This window comes from Tasmannia lanceolata, unplaced genomic scaffold (genome assembly GCF_043159265.1).
Source record: "Tasmannia lanceolata isolate RefF3 unplaced genomic scaffold, GAP_Taslan_0.1 ptg000018l, whole genome shotgun sequence".
NCBI lineage: Eukaryota > Viridiplantae > Streptophyta > Magnoliopsida > Canellales > Winteraceae > Tasmannia > Tasmannia lanceolata.
Window position 1 is genome coordinate 15,729,762 of NW_027518695.1, and position 12,600 is coordinate 15,742,361.

The 12,600-nt window shown below is 39.3% G+C and overlaps 1 protein-coding gene across 1 annotated transcript; it reads right to left on the minus strand.

The window, feature by feature from the left end:
- Positions 1-9,006: 9,006 nt before the first annotated feature.
- On the minus strand, positions 9,007-11,890 carry LOC143849440 (uncharacterized). Its single transcript, XM_077358443.1, has 2 exons — positions 10,002-11,890; positions 9,007-9,477 (listed from the first exon to the last, which is right to left on the minus strand). Exons 1-2 carry the CDS (start codon positions 10,930-10,932, stop codon positions 9,125-9,127), a joined length of 1,284 nt encoding a protein of 427 aa, XP_077214558.1. The 5' UTR covers positions 10,933-11,890; the 3' UTR covers positions 9,007-9,124.
- Positions 11,891-12,600: the final 710 nt, after the last annotated feature.

Below are 12,600 nucleotides of genomic sequence, written 5' to 3' on the forward strand. Positions count from 1 at the left end.
TTACAGGTAAAGTTCTATATTCCCAGGCACGATGTGACGGTAATGAAACACTGTGATAATCACTGGCATAGCTGCCAAAACGAGTAACTGATGGTACAACAATAACGTAAAGTATGGGGCGTGTACTGCTTCTGATGACGATAATCTTGGATAAGAATTTGTATCGCCCTAGAATGGAGCAAGAGATAGTTGGTGGGTGAGGGGACATCATATAACCTCGGTAGTTGATGAGTCGGTGAGTATGTAGCGCCCCACGGCTACCAGGGCATATGGTTTCAACCAAGGACCGTGGGAGGTTTGGTTGGGCCTGGCCTTTTTGACCCACCAAATGGGGGCAGTTGGCCGCAGGTATCCGGTAAATAACTATCAGGCGATCCGACAGCTGACTCGATTGTCTTCGCGTTGCTCGTCACCCGCCGTCATCTCGCCTGTTACTCGATTTTGTCCCTAACATCTTCATATAAGATAGTCCTCAAGCACATAACTAATTAAGACATTGTTTATCACGCAATGGGAACAACTGTTATTGGGTCATGCCGTTCAAACTTAAGAATGAAGGGGCGACGTACCAGCAAGCAAGCATCCATGGTATTACATGAGATGATCCTTACAGTGGTGGAAATAATGACATGATTGTCAAATCTATGACAAGGGATCTCTAGAGTCACGTCTGGAAAACTGTTAGAAGAGCTCGCATCTCTTGAATGATCTTTTTGGGGTCCAGTGGATAATTATTTTCCGGGGGTGGGGGGGGGGGGGGAGGGGGGGGGATTTTCAAAGGAAAAATTCACCACATCGACCAGCCGTGGTAAAAGACAGCTTATTGTAGCTCACTATCTCTCTGGCAAGGGCGTACTACAATTAAGACCATGATTCAGCCAGCCACCATATGAAGGAGTTTTAAATTTGGACTCACACCTTACGAAAGAGGAATTTTTATACAGTGCACGTGCATGCAGCCCAAAAGGTACAGCAGGGTCCACATGACTGAATGATCTAAACCATTCATTTTTTTGGTTCCCAAAAAGTACGGCAGGGCCCCGCACGAATGGATGATCTAAACGATTCATGTTTTGGTTCCCTCTATACATAGGCCGTGTCGCAGATTTCTTGCATGTGGATTTTTGCTATCCGGGAGATTTGAACCCAGGCATTTGCTCTGATACCATGTGAAACAACCAACTTCTCCAAAAGCTTAAGCTGTTGGAGAAGGTGTTATTAAATCTTTTATACTTTAACATTGGGATCATCCTATGATCCAGGGATCAAAACATGAATGGTTTAGATCATTCATTAATGTGGGCCCCTTGTAATTTTGGGGCTGCAAGAGGAGTGCACGGACTTGCACCATATAAAAACTCAATAACTCATGAAAGAGAAAATAAAAAAAACAGTAATTAAACAATTGTAAATACGCAAATGTATAATATTTGCCAATTGAATTTGGATTATAAATCATGTTTTAACATTTCAAATTAGATGGCCAAGATCATTTTGATCAGGATAAGTGTGCCATGTGTGCCGTGATGGCAGGAGCAGTGGGAGAACCACTGTCATTGTGTGAAGTCATAGTAAGAGCAGAAGGGTGTTGAAGAATCTATAAATAGGCAAAGGGAAATGATATTTACGCCCCTTTTATCACCAGGGACACCCATTTGCCAGTGTACTTTGCAATCAAAGCCTCTGGATTTTTCTAACATAAAGTACATGAGCCCCCTTTTTGCGATTGATACACTGACGCTGGGTGTCCCTGGTGATGAAAAGGGGTGTAAATATCACTTCCCATAGGCAAAGCTTGTTTAGAACCCACTATTTATCAAATTCATATGCACATGGAAAAGGTACCCATTGCCCCTTTAGAATTCTTGTGTAACTTCAAATTGATCTCCAAGGCAATAGAGGTTTAATCAACTTCAAATTGATCTCAAAGGCAATGGAAATGTGTTGACTTTTTTATGCAAAAGTCTTTTTGTAATTCAATCTTACAAAGGGGTGCTTTTAGTCTTTTACATTGGCTTTACTTTTTGCTTTAGGGCTTCTCACTCAAAGTTAAAGCTTCCCTCCAAAAAGACTAAAGCCATGAGAAAACTTTAGTCCCAAATGGGAAGTGTGAGAGGGTGAGAGTGGCCATATATATACTTTCACTCTCTTAGTCTTGTGAATGAGAAAGAGGTCATGGGAATCCTACGCGGGAATCCTACGCGCACGGATCACCCACTTGGGTCCGGTGGGCTTTTGGTATTACCACACACGCGCGCCGCCCGGCCCGGCGCGGCTCGGCCGGCCGCGCGCGTGGGCCCAAAGCCTTTTTATTTTATTTCTTTTCTTTTTCTTTAATCATTATTTAATACTTTTTACCGTTTGAGATTCCTTAAATCATGGTTATGTGACCGTTTGGGAAACGTCTCTCACGCATTAAAAGAGTGCGACGTTTCATCCCAACGTGTCTATTATTTTTCTATAAAAATGGTTTTACAGAGATAGAAAAATATAGAACGGATTCTTCTTCTGCTATCCTCTCTCTGGTTTCCTTCTGGTTTTCCCAACCTTTCTGATCAAGGCTTTTGGCACATATAAGCAAGTTGTTAGGCATCCGGACTGCGTGAGTGCACACCCCTGGAGCGAGAGTTGTTGTATCCTGGAGGCATACGCTGTGACGCCCATCTGCACCGTTGATTCGTCATAGTGGGGGCGAGATTTGCCTTAAGGACAGCGAAGATTCTTCGTGCCTCAACTCGATAAGTGATCTAACGATTTGTTCTTCCTTTACAGTTTATTATTGCAGAAAATTGTTACTGTTGAAATCTGCTTTTGAAGTTACCAGATTAATTTCGTATAAGGTATTATCTCATCCTAAATTACAGATTTGCACATCAATTTTATAACTTTTTATAACAATCTTAAGGCAAATCTCTACGATCTGTGATCTGTAATTTGGGATTCCGATTATTGGAAATTAATCATCATGACTTCCCAAACCGAAAGACCGGAAAAATTTGATGGATCGGATTTCGGTAGATGGCAAGAAAAGATGTGATTATTTCTGACCTTTCTGAACCTAGACTATATCTTGAATGCTCCTGAACCATCACCTGATGAGGAAGAACCCGCAAGAACCCATCTCTCTGAGAAAAGGAAAAGAGATAATTATCTCTGTAAAGGCCATATAATGAGTTGTCTCAGCAATCAATTGTTCGATGTATTTTTCAGAATTGAGTCTGCCAAAGAGTTGTGGAAAACTCTAGAGCAGAAATACCTGGTTGAAGCCGCGGGTTCTAAGAAACATCTTATTGGAAAATATTTCCGATATCAGATGATAGATGGAAAATCTATTATTGATCAAGTAAATGAGATCCAGTTGATTGTTTCTGATATTCTTGCTAGATGTATTAAAATAGAAGAACAGCTCCAAATTGGTGCAATCATTGAAAAATTACCACCTTCATGGGAGAAATTCCAAGACACCCTTTTGCATGACAGAAACGATTTTTCTCTTCAAGATCTATTTGTATATCTTCGAACTGAAGAGGAAAACCGTTTCAGAAAACAGAAATCAAAGGCCTATGAGTTTAACTCTAAGGCAAATCTCACTGAATCTTCATCTGGAAAGAAAATCTATTCTAAACCTCGGTATGGATCTGGAAAAGGAAATTTCAAGAAAAATAATAAGGACTTCAAGAAAAAGAAAGGTAACTGCTTTGTGTGTGGGAAAGCAGGTCACTATGCTAAAAACTGTCGCAAAAACGACAAGAAAAAAACCCTCAAGGAAATAATGCGCCTCAGGCAAATGTGGCTGAAGATCAATATCTGTCGGCTGTAGTATCTGAAGTGAACCTGGTTAGCAACGTGAAGGACTGGTGGGTGGACACTGGTGCCACCAGACACATCTGTAGTGACAGAAGTGTATTTTCTTCCTACGAGCTTGTAGGGGATGGAGAGCAGCTTTTCATGGGAAACTCGTCAGCATCTGCTGTGGCGGGTAAAGGAACAGTCCTATTGAAGCTTACATCTGAAAAAGTTCTGAAGCTCTGTGATGTCCTTCACATACCAGATATAAGAAAGAATCTGGTGTCTGGGTCACTTCTGATCAAGAAAGGTTTTAAACTAGTTTTCGAGGCTGATAAATTTGTCATTACTAAGAATGCTGAATTTGTGGGGAAGGGTTATTCCAGTGAGGGTTTATTCAAACTGAATGTATCTGAGAACATTATGAATAAAGCATCTTCTTCTTCTGCTTATATTATTGATTCTTCTTGTTTATGGCATGGTAGGCTAGGTCATGTTAACTATGCATCTTTAAAGAAAATGATGACCATAGGTCTAATTCCTAAAAGTGATCTAATAGTAGATAAATGCGAAATTTGTGTGCAATCAAAGTACTCTAAGAAGCATTTTCATAGAGTAGAAGAAAGAAATTCAGAACTTCTTAGTTTAATTCATAGTGATGTATGTGACTTAAACAATGTTTTAACTAGAGGAGGAAAAATGTATTTTATTACATTTATAGATGATTTCTCTAGATTTTGTACTGTTTATCTTATTAGATATAAAGATGAATCATTTGATAAATTCATTACATTCAAATCTGAAGTAGATAATCAGTTAGAAAAGAAGATCAAAATCCTAAGATCTGATAGAGGATGTGAGTACACCTCTAATGATTTTAGTGCTTTTTGTGAATCTCATGGCATAATTCATCAAGTAACTGCACCTTACTCTCCACAACAAAATGGAGTTGCTGAACGTAAAAACAGAACTTTAATGAACATGGTAAACTCTATGTTAGGGAGTTCAGGTTTACCTCAGAACCTATGGGGAGAGGCTCTTCTCTCTGCTTGTTATATTCTAAACAAAATTCCATTTAAAGATTTTGACAAAACTCCTTACGAGTTATGGAAGAATAGAAAACCGCATTTTAAATACCTTAAAGTGTGGGGGTGCTTAGCTAAAGTTAGGATTTCAGATCCTAAAAGTACTAATTTAGGTCGTAAGACTGTTGATTGTGCATTCATTGGATATGCACAAAACAGTAGTGCATATAGGTTCTTAATCTATAGATCAGATCATGTTGATATGCATCCTAACACCATAATTGAATCTAGAGATGCTGAATTCTTTGAAACCATATTCCCTTATAAGACTAGTCTAAGTGAGAACACACTAAAAAGACCCATTGAATCTATAGAAAAAGAGCATCAAGTGTCTGAGGAATCTGTAGAGCCTAGAAGAAGTAAAAGGGCAAGAGTAGAGAAAAACTTTGGTCCAGAGTTCATTGCCTATCTTCTAGAAGGAGATCCAAAGACATATAAAGAGGCAATGTCACTTCCAGATTCTTCATTCTGGAAAGAAGCTGTCAAGAGTGAAATAGACTCTATTTTGAGTAATGGGACATGGATCTTGACAGATCTGCCTCCTGGTTGTAAACCTATTGGTTGCAAGTGGATCTTTAGAAAGAAATTAAAAACTGATGGAACTATAGATAAGTTCAAAGCTAGACTAGTAGCTAAAGGGTTTAAGCAAAAAGAAGGAATGGACTTTTTTGACACTTACTCACCTGTAACCAGGATAACCACTATTAGAATCCTTATTGCCATAGCTGCAATCTATAACCTTGAAATCCATCAAATGGATGTCAAAACAGCCTTTCTGAATGGTGAATTAGATGAAGAGATTTATATGGATCAACCTGAAGGCTTTGTAATCCAAGGCCAAGAGCAAAAGGTATACAAACTTATAAAATCTCTATATGGTTTAAAACAAGCACCAAAGCAATGGCATGCGAAGTTTGATAGTGTGATGCTATCAAATGGATTCATAATAAATGAATCAGATAAATGTGTTTATAGCAAATTTAGTAGGGATAGTGGTGTTATTGTTTGTCTGTATGTAGATGATATGTTGATCATCGGAACAGACATAAGTGTAATTAAAGACACTAAGAAATTTTTATCAAATAATTTTGATATGAAAGATTTGGGAAAGGCAGATGTAATCCTGGGTATCAAAATAAATAGAAACCCAGAAGAAATAATTTTAACTCAGTCTCATTATGTAGAAAAAATATTAAGGAGGTTTAATCAATTTGATTGTAAACCTATAGCTACCCCATATGATTCTAGTATACGATTATGTAAGAATAAAGGGAGTGGAGTAGATCCACTTGAATACTCTAGAGTTATAGGGAGTCTAATGTATTTGATGAACTGCACTAGGCCAGACATAGCCTATGCAGTGGGTAGACTCAGTAGCTATACCAGTAATCCTGGTAGTGATCACTGGGAAGCACTAATTAGAGTATTGAAATATCTTAAAGGAACCATAAACTATGGTTTGCATTTTTCTAAATATCCCGTTGTACTAGAGGGGTATAGCGATGCCAATTGGGTATCTGGATTTGAGACCAAATCTAGGAGTGGATATGTCTTCACTCTAGGAAATGCAGCGGTTTCTTGGAAGTCTACCAAGCAAACTTGTATAGCCAGATCCACTATGGAGTCTGAGTTTATTGCTTTAGAGAAAGCAAGTGAGGAAGCCGAATGGCTTAGAAACCTTCTGTCTGATATTCCACTTTGGAATAAGCCAGTACCAGGTATTACAATCCACTGTGATTGTCAAGCTGCTATTGGAAGAGCAGGTAATAATGTATATAATGGAAAATCCCGACACATTCGTCGGAGGCATAACTCCATAAGACAGTTGTTGAAAAAAGGAGTGATAACCATAGATTTTGTAAGACCAATTGATAATATATCAGATTGTCTTACAAAAGGACTAAATAAAAATTTAGTCATAAGCACATCGAGGGGGATGGGGCTGAAGCCCGCTGTTTAGATCACCTATAACAGGAACTCAACCTATCTGACTGGAGATCCCAAGAAGTAGGTTCAATGGGAAAAACAAGTTATTTGAGTGATCTGTTTTGCACCAAATTGTATGTGAATTAAGTTCACTAAGCCTATCCCTATGGTGTGGGTGCAACCTGTAACGGTAAGATGATGAGTTGTAGGACTCTTAATGTTATCTATAGCTAACTAGCTGTTAAGCTGATTGTCAGTAGGGTGCGTAATTACAGGGCACTCTTGATAGATACACCTATATGAGTGTGGAAGTGTGGCCGCTTCCTATGAGAATTGGGCTAAATTCTCTATAGCTCTCATGAAATCAGGATATAGCACATGGCCGAAAAGTGCAACACTGTATGAACTTGCTTATGCCTTCTGTGTTGTGTGTGTGGTATGTTGTTTCAGTTTATTACTAAAAGTGCTTGGTTCAAGACGTATGTTCACCAAATACTTGATAAACTCGATATACCTGCACTAAGTAAAGGTTCAAGTCCAAAAGACACCTCTACTGATGCATAACACATCTTGCCTTGATCAAATCTATTTACATTTATGATTTATTTCTTGTAATTTTGAATTAGTGGGGGATTGTTGACTTTTTTATGCAAAAGTCTTTTTGTAATTCAATCTTACAAAGGGGTGCTTTTAGTCTTTTACATTGGCTTTACTTTTTGCTTTAGGGCTTCTCACTCAAAGTTAAAGCTTCCCTCCAAAAGACTAAAGCCATGAGAAAACTTTAGTCCCAAATGGGAAGTGTGAGAGGGTGAGAGTGGCCATATATATACTTTCACTCTCTTAGTCTTGTGAATGAGAAAGAGGTCATGGGAATCCTACGCGGGAATCCTACGCGCACGGATCACCCACTTGGGTCCGGTGGGCTTTTGGTATTACCACACACGCGCGCCACCCGGCCCGGCGCGGCTCGGCCGGCCGCGCGCGTGGGCCCAAAGCCTTTTTATTTTATTTCTTTTCTTTTTCTTTAATCATTATTTAATACTTTTTACCGTTTGAGATTCCTTAAATCATGGTTATGTGACCGTTTGGGAAACGTCTCTCACGCATTAAAAGAGTGCGACGTTTCATCCCAACGTGTCTATTATTTTTCTATAAAAACGGTTTTACAGAGATAGAAAAATATAGAACGGATTCTTCTTCTGCTATCCTCTCTCTGGTTTCCTTCTGGTTTTCCCAACCTTTCTGATCAAGGCTTTTGGCACATATAAGCAAGTTGTTAGGCATCCGGGCTGCGTGAGTGCACACCCCTGGAGCGAGAGTTGTTGTATCCTGGAGGCATACGCCGTGACGCCCATCTGCACCGTTGATTCGTCATAGTGGGGGCAAGATTTGCCTTAAGGACAGCGAAGATTCTTCGTGCCTCAACTCGATAAGTGATCTAAAGATTTGTTCTTCCTTTACAGTTTATTATTGCAGAAAATTGTTATGTTGAAATCTGCTTTTGAAGTTACCAGATTAATTTCGTATAAGGTATTATCTCATCCTAAATTACAGATTTGCACATCAATTTTATAACTTTTTATAACAAAATGAACCTCCATCAACCTAAGCATTGTAATATATAGTGTATAATGCTGATAAAATTTTAAACTAAAAATGCCAATCCTTAAGTAATGCTCTTACCAAATGTTTGAATCTACACATTGTCCACGGATCTACTACTTTGAGCTAAGTATCATACCAATATGACGGTCATGTTTAGCAACAAGATGCACAAACTAATTATCTATTTACTTAGAAATATGATGCCATGACACAGCAGCAACTATGCAGTAGCTTCATTGGTACATCCGATCATTTGATTTTAGGCCTTCCTCTATGACCAAAGAACCTCCAAGACCATCCACCATTCTTGAATTGGATATTCTTAAGGTGCTTGTAGCAGCCAATCAGAAAAGTTATTAATAGTGTAGAATGCCATCATCAAAACAGGGGAGAGAGAGAGAGAGAGAGAGAGAGAGAGAGATGTTAGATTATTCTGTTTTATGCCCTGATAATAACAGAAAATCTAGCATTACATGGCCAAATTTTTTTTCAGAAAAGTGGTTAGTAGTGTAGAATGCATTATCGAAACAGAGAGAGAGAGAGAGAGAGAGAGAGAGAGAGAGAGAGAGAGAGAGAGAGAGAGAGAGAGAGAGAGAGAGAGATTACCAAACTACTTGTTAGATTATACTGGTTTCTTTACAAACTACATATTAGATTATATTGGTTTCTATGGAATGTTTGATACTACTTTTGTTTCCTTCCCCATTTCCCTGATAATAGCATTATATGGCAAACATATTTTCGGAAAATTCAGCTACGGCCTCATGAACAAGTCGCTCTAAGATCTGCAGCCCAAATTCAATCCCAATCTCTTCAGCATCTTCCACCTTCCATGTCTCCACCCGGTTTGATTTCTTCACATCTTCATCTGACAATCGGCAAATCATGCCCCACAATTCTGAATAATCAAGAGGCTGGTATTTCGACTTGCTCGGTTCTTCACATTCTTCGTTTATTGTTTCTAATTCTCTGTCACCAGAGGTTGAGCTACAGCCAACACACGAAGATGGGTAGTCAAAATTTGACAGTTTCCTTCTCGAATATGATGGAGATGGCCTCGAATCTTCTCCTGCCACTAACAATGATAGAAATGAAAAAACAACTGGTTACCCACATTTATCATAATAAATATAAGCAGTTTTTCAAAATGCAGATGTGTGTCAAAACACTGCCAAATCAAATCCAAGTCACTCGGTACTATGGGGTCGAATACTCGGTTGATGCATCTGAGTACTTGGTTTACGCGGACATAACTGGGGAGAGTCGAAGGATTTTTGACTGACTATAAAGGGAAAAACACTGACTTGGACTAGAATGCGGCCAAAGTACAATGGAGTCAACTTGGGGGATTCCGCAATAACGCAGGAGAGTTTTGAAACTATGCATTCAAGTGCTAAATTTTACAGATTCAAACCAATAAGTGCTTAATTATGAATGATTGGAGAGATTACCTGATTTAAGTGTTCGGCCAAAGTACAATGGAGTCAACTTGGGGGATTTCGCAATAACGCAGGAGAGTTTTGAAACTATGAATTCAAGTGCTAAATTTTACAGATTCAAACCAATAAGTGCTTAATTATGAATGATTGGAGAGATTACCTGATGTAAGTGTTTGGGGATCGATAAGTAAATCGCTGTCCATGTCGAATGGTTGATCCAGAACAGAAACCGGGCTCGAATTCTCAGAGCTGCATTCTGATTCCACTTTCTTATCTGAAGAATCCTCCTTTGTGTTCTTACTGAATTTCGCTCCATCCGAGATTCCCTTGTAGCTTAAAGGCTTTGACAACTTTTCTGCCTTCATAACACGATGGGGTTTTCGACCAATTTGTTTCTTGTAAATAGGGCCCTTAATTTCACTGCAATTGCTGGATTTTCGAGACCGCCTTTCGACTATCCTCCTCTCCAGTACATTCTTTTTGCCATAACTTCTTTCTTGATCCTTCCTCTTCGCGGGTCTTGTCTCTTTTCTGGTCTCCTTCATTGTGCTTTTGCTTGTCTCTGCCCTCTTCTCCTTTAATTCTCTAAAAACCATCTGAGATCTCAGCTTCTTGGGTCCCAATGCCGCGAGTTCTTCTCTCTCGTCTGATCCGAAACTTAAGATTAGGAACTCTTCATTCTCTTGCCTCAAGAATGTGGGTATCTCGCGAAAGGACAAAGATGTTCTGACTCGGCGGTGCTGCCTTTGTAGCGGATCAAATTCGGACCAGCTGAGAGAATTCACAGAACGGCTTCGTCCAATTGAGTTGGGTTTAGGAATCCGACCCAACTCGACTGGCATAGATTCAAGCCCCATTAGTCTCGCGACTATACTAGGAGAAGGTGGTGTCATTGTCTTGTCCTCCCTCTTTTTGTCTAAAAAATAAGCAGAAGAAAGATTTTCATTGGTTTCTTCCTTGCAGTTCGAAGATCGGGAAGAGTGGTTACTGCAGAGGAGACAGCGAAAGATCCGAGAGAGACATCCGGGCGAGGCATTATCGGATTTTTGGTAATGGCCATTGACTGAAGAAGGGGAGTTTTTGTTCCTCATGTGGAATGTAGATAGAGAAGGGAATCGGAGTTGGGTTTGAAGTGAAAGAAAATTTAGATGGAGAGAGGAGTGAATTGAATGAGGAAGGTTATTGTAAAATCATAGATTTCTATTGAAATTGATTGATTACAATTAACCCTAACTAGTGCTTATAGAGAGTACTTGGAGACAAACAAAAAAAGAGAAAGATTACTCTGAAAAGAGATATTCTAATCTTAGCAACGATGCTAATCGCTGTTGTCTAATCTATTCCAACTATTAAATCCATCACAATCAATCCAATAATCAGATCTTAGATCTTATTCTCTAGAAGTTATGAAAATTGGGCTCAAAGCAAAAGAGAAAGTAGAGATAATTGAATGAGGGAGGATACTAAAATTGGGTACAGAGAGACAAATTTGGGACAAAGGTTTAGTTGAGTTGAGTTGAGAGACAAATTTGCAGTAACTTAAATGAGAGGGAATGGAGGTTGGGCTTGCAGAGAGAGAGAGAGAGAGAGAGAGAGAGAGGTGTGGCTACGGGGGGAATGAATTGAATGGGGAAATATCAGTTGAATGAGGCAAAACAAAGAAAAGTTAGAGAGAGAGAAAGGGAGTGATTTAAATGAGGAAATGCCAGTTGGGTTTGAAGCAGAGAGAGAGAGAGAGAGAGAGAGAGAGAGAGAGATTCCAGTTGGGTTGGAAGCAAAAGAGACTTTTGATAGTGTCTATGTTTGAATGAAAAGGAAAAGATGTTGAGTTATAAGCAAATGAAAGGAGAGAATTTTGATAGTGTTCTTCTATGTTGGATGGAGAGGTGGAATGACAAAGAAAGTTGGGTTTGAATCAGAATAGAGAAGTTAGAAGGAAAAAGAAAGTTTGGTTTGAAAGAGAAGACAGACAGAGTAGACACAGATAGATAACAGAATAATAAGTACCGAGGCAAAAAGGGTAGAAGTGGGCGGGGTTTGTATTTGGATTTGAATGAGGATTCAAACGGATTCAATTATAGAGTGGAAAGCAGAAGCCATGTGGAAAAGGAATGTAGGCCTGTTATTTTGTCAAGGGTTTCACATTAGAAATGAGGGATTTCTCTACCAAACCATATAGTTGTGTACAGAGGCAGCTCTGTTTCTGCTTTTTCTTTCTCTCTTGTAGCCGAAGTTTCTGACTTTCGTCCTCCTGTTTCTTAGCACATGTCACATCAATCCAGAGCACCGAATTACTCTAATGTAGCTTAAGCATGTGTGTGTACGGACCTAACCTGTGCGTCATAACAATGTTGGGAATTACAACACAAGGGGGTGACCCGGATAAGAAAGAGAGTGTAATGTATCACTTACATGTTTTTTTGGGGAAATGTTATCAGCATTACTGTATTTTGTTGAGGGCACTCCTCACTTTATTAAAAGTAAGGTGTGGCCCACACCATAGGATGATCCAAACTGTCCATTAGATGGGCTACAGCCTAAATAGTTTGTGCGCCAAAAATTATTACCATTGGTTGATCCTAACCCTCCGATCTATAGAGGGTTAGGATCAAGCCTCTAACATTCAGATCATAGGGTTAGGATCAACCTATGAAAATGATTTTTGAGGTACAACCTATTTAAGTTATGGTACATCTAATGGACTGTTTGGGCCATACCACACCTTTAATAAAGTGAGGAGTGCCCTCATAAATGCTAGC

Coding starts and splice junctions, on each gene's coding strand:
- LOC143849440 (XM_077358443.1), bottom strand. CDS start 10,932: ATGAGGAACAAAAACTCCCCTTCTTCAGTCAATGGCCATTACCAAAAA. Junction 9,478..10,001: donor TCCCCAAACACTTACATCAG/GTAATCTCTCCA, acceptor TATCATTGTTAG/TGGCAGGAGAAGATTCGAGG.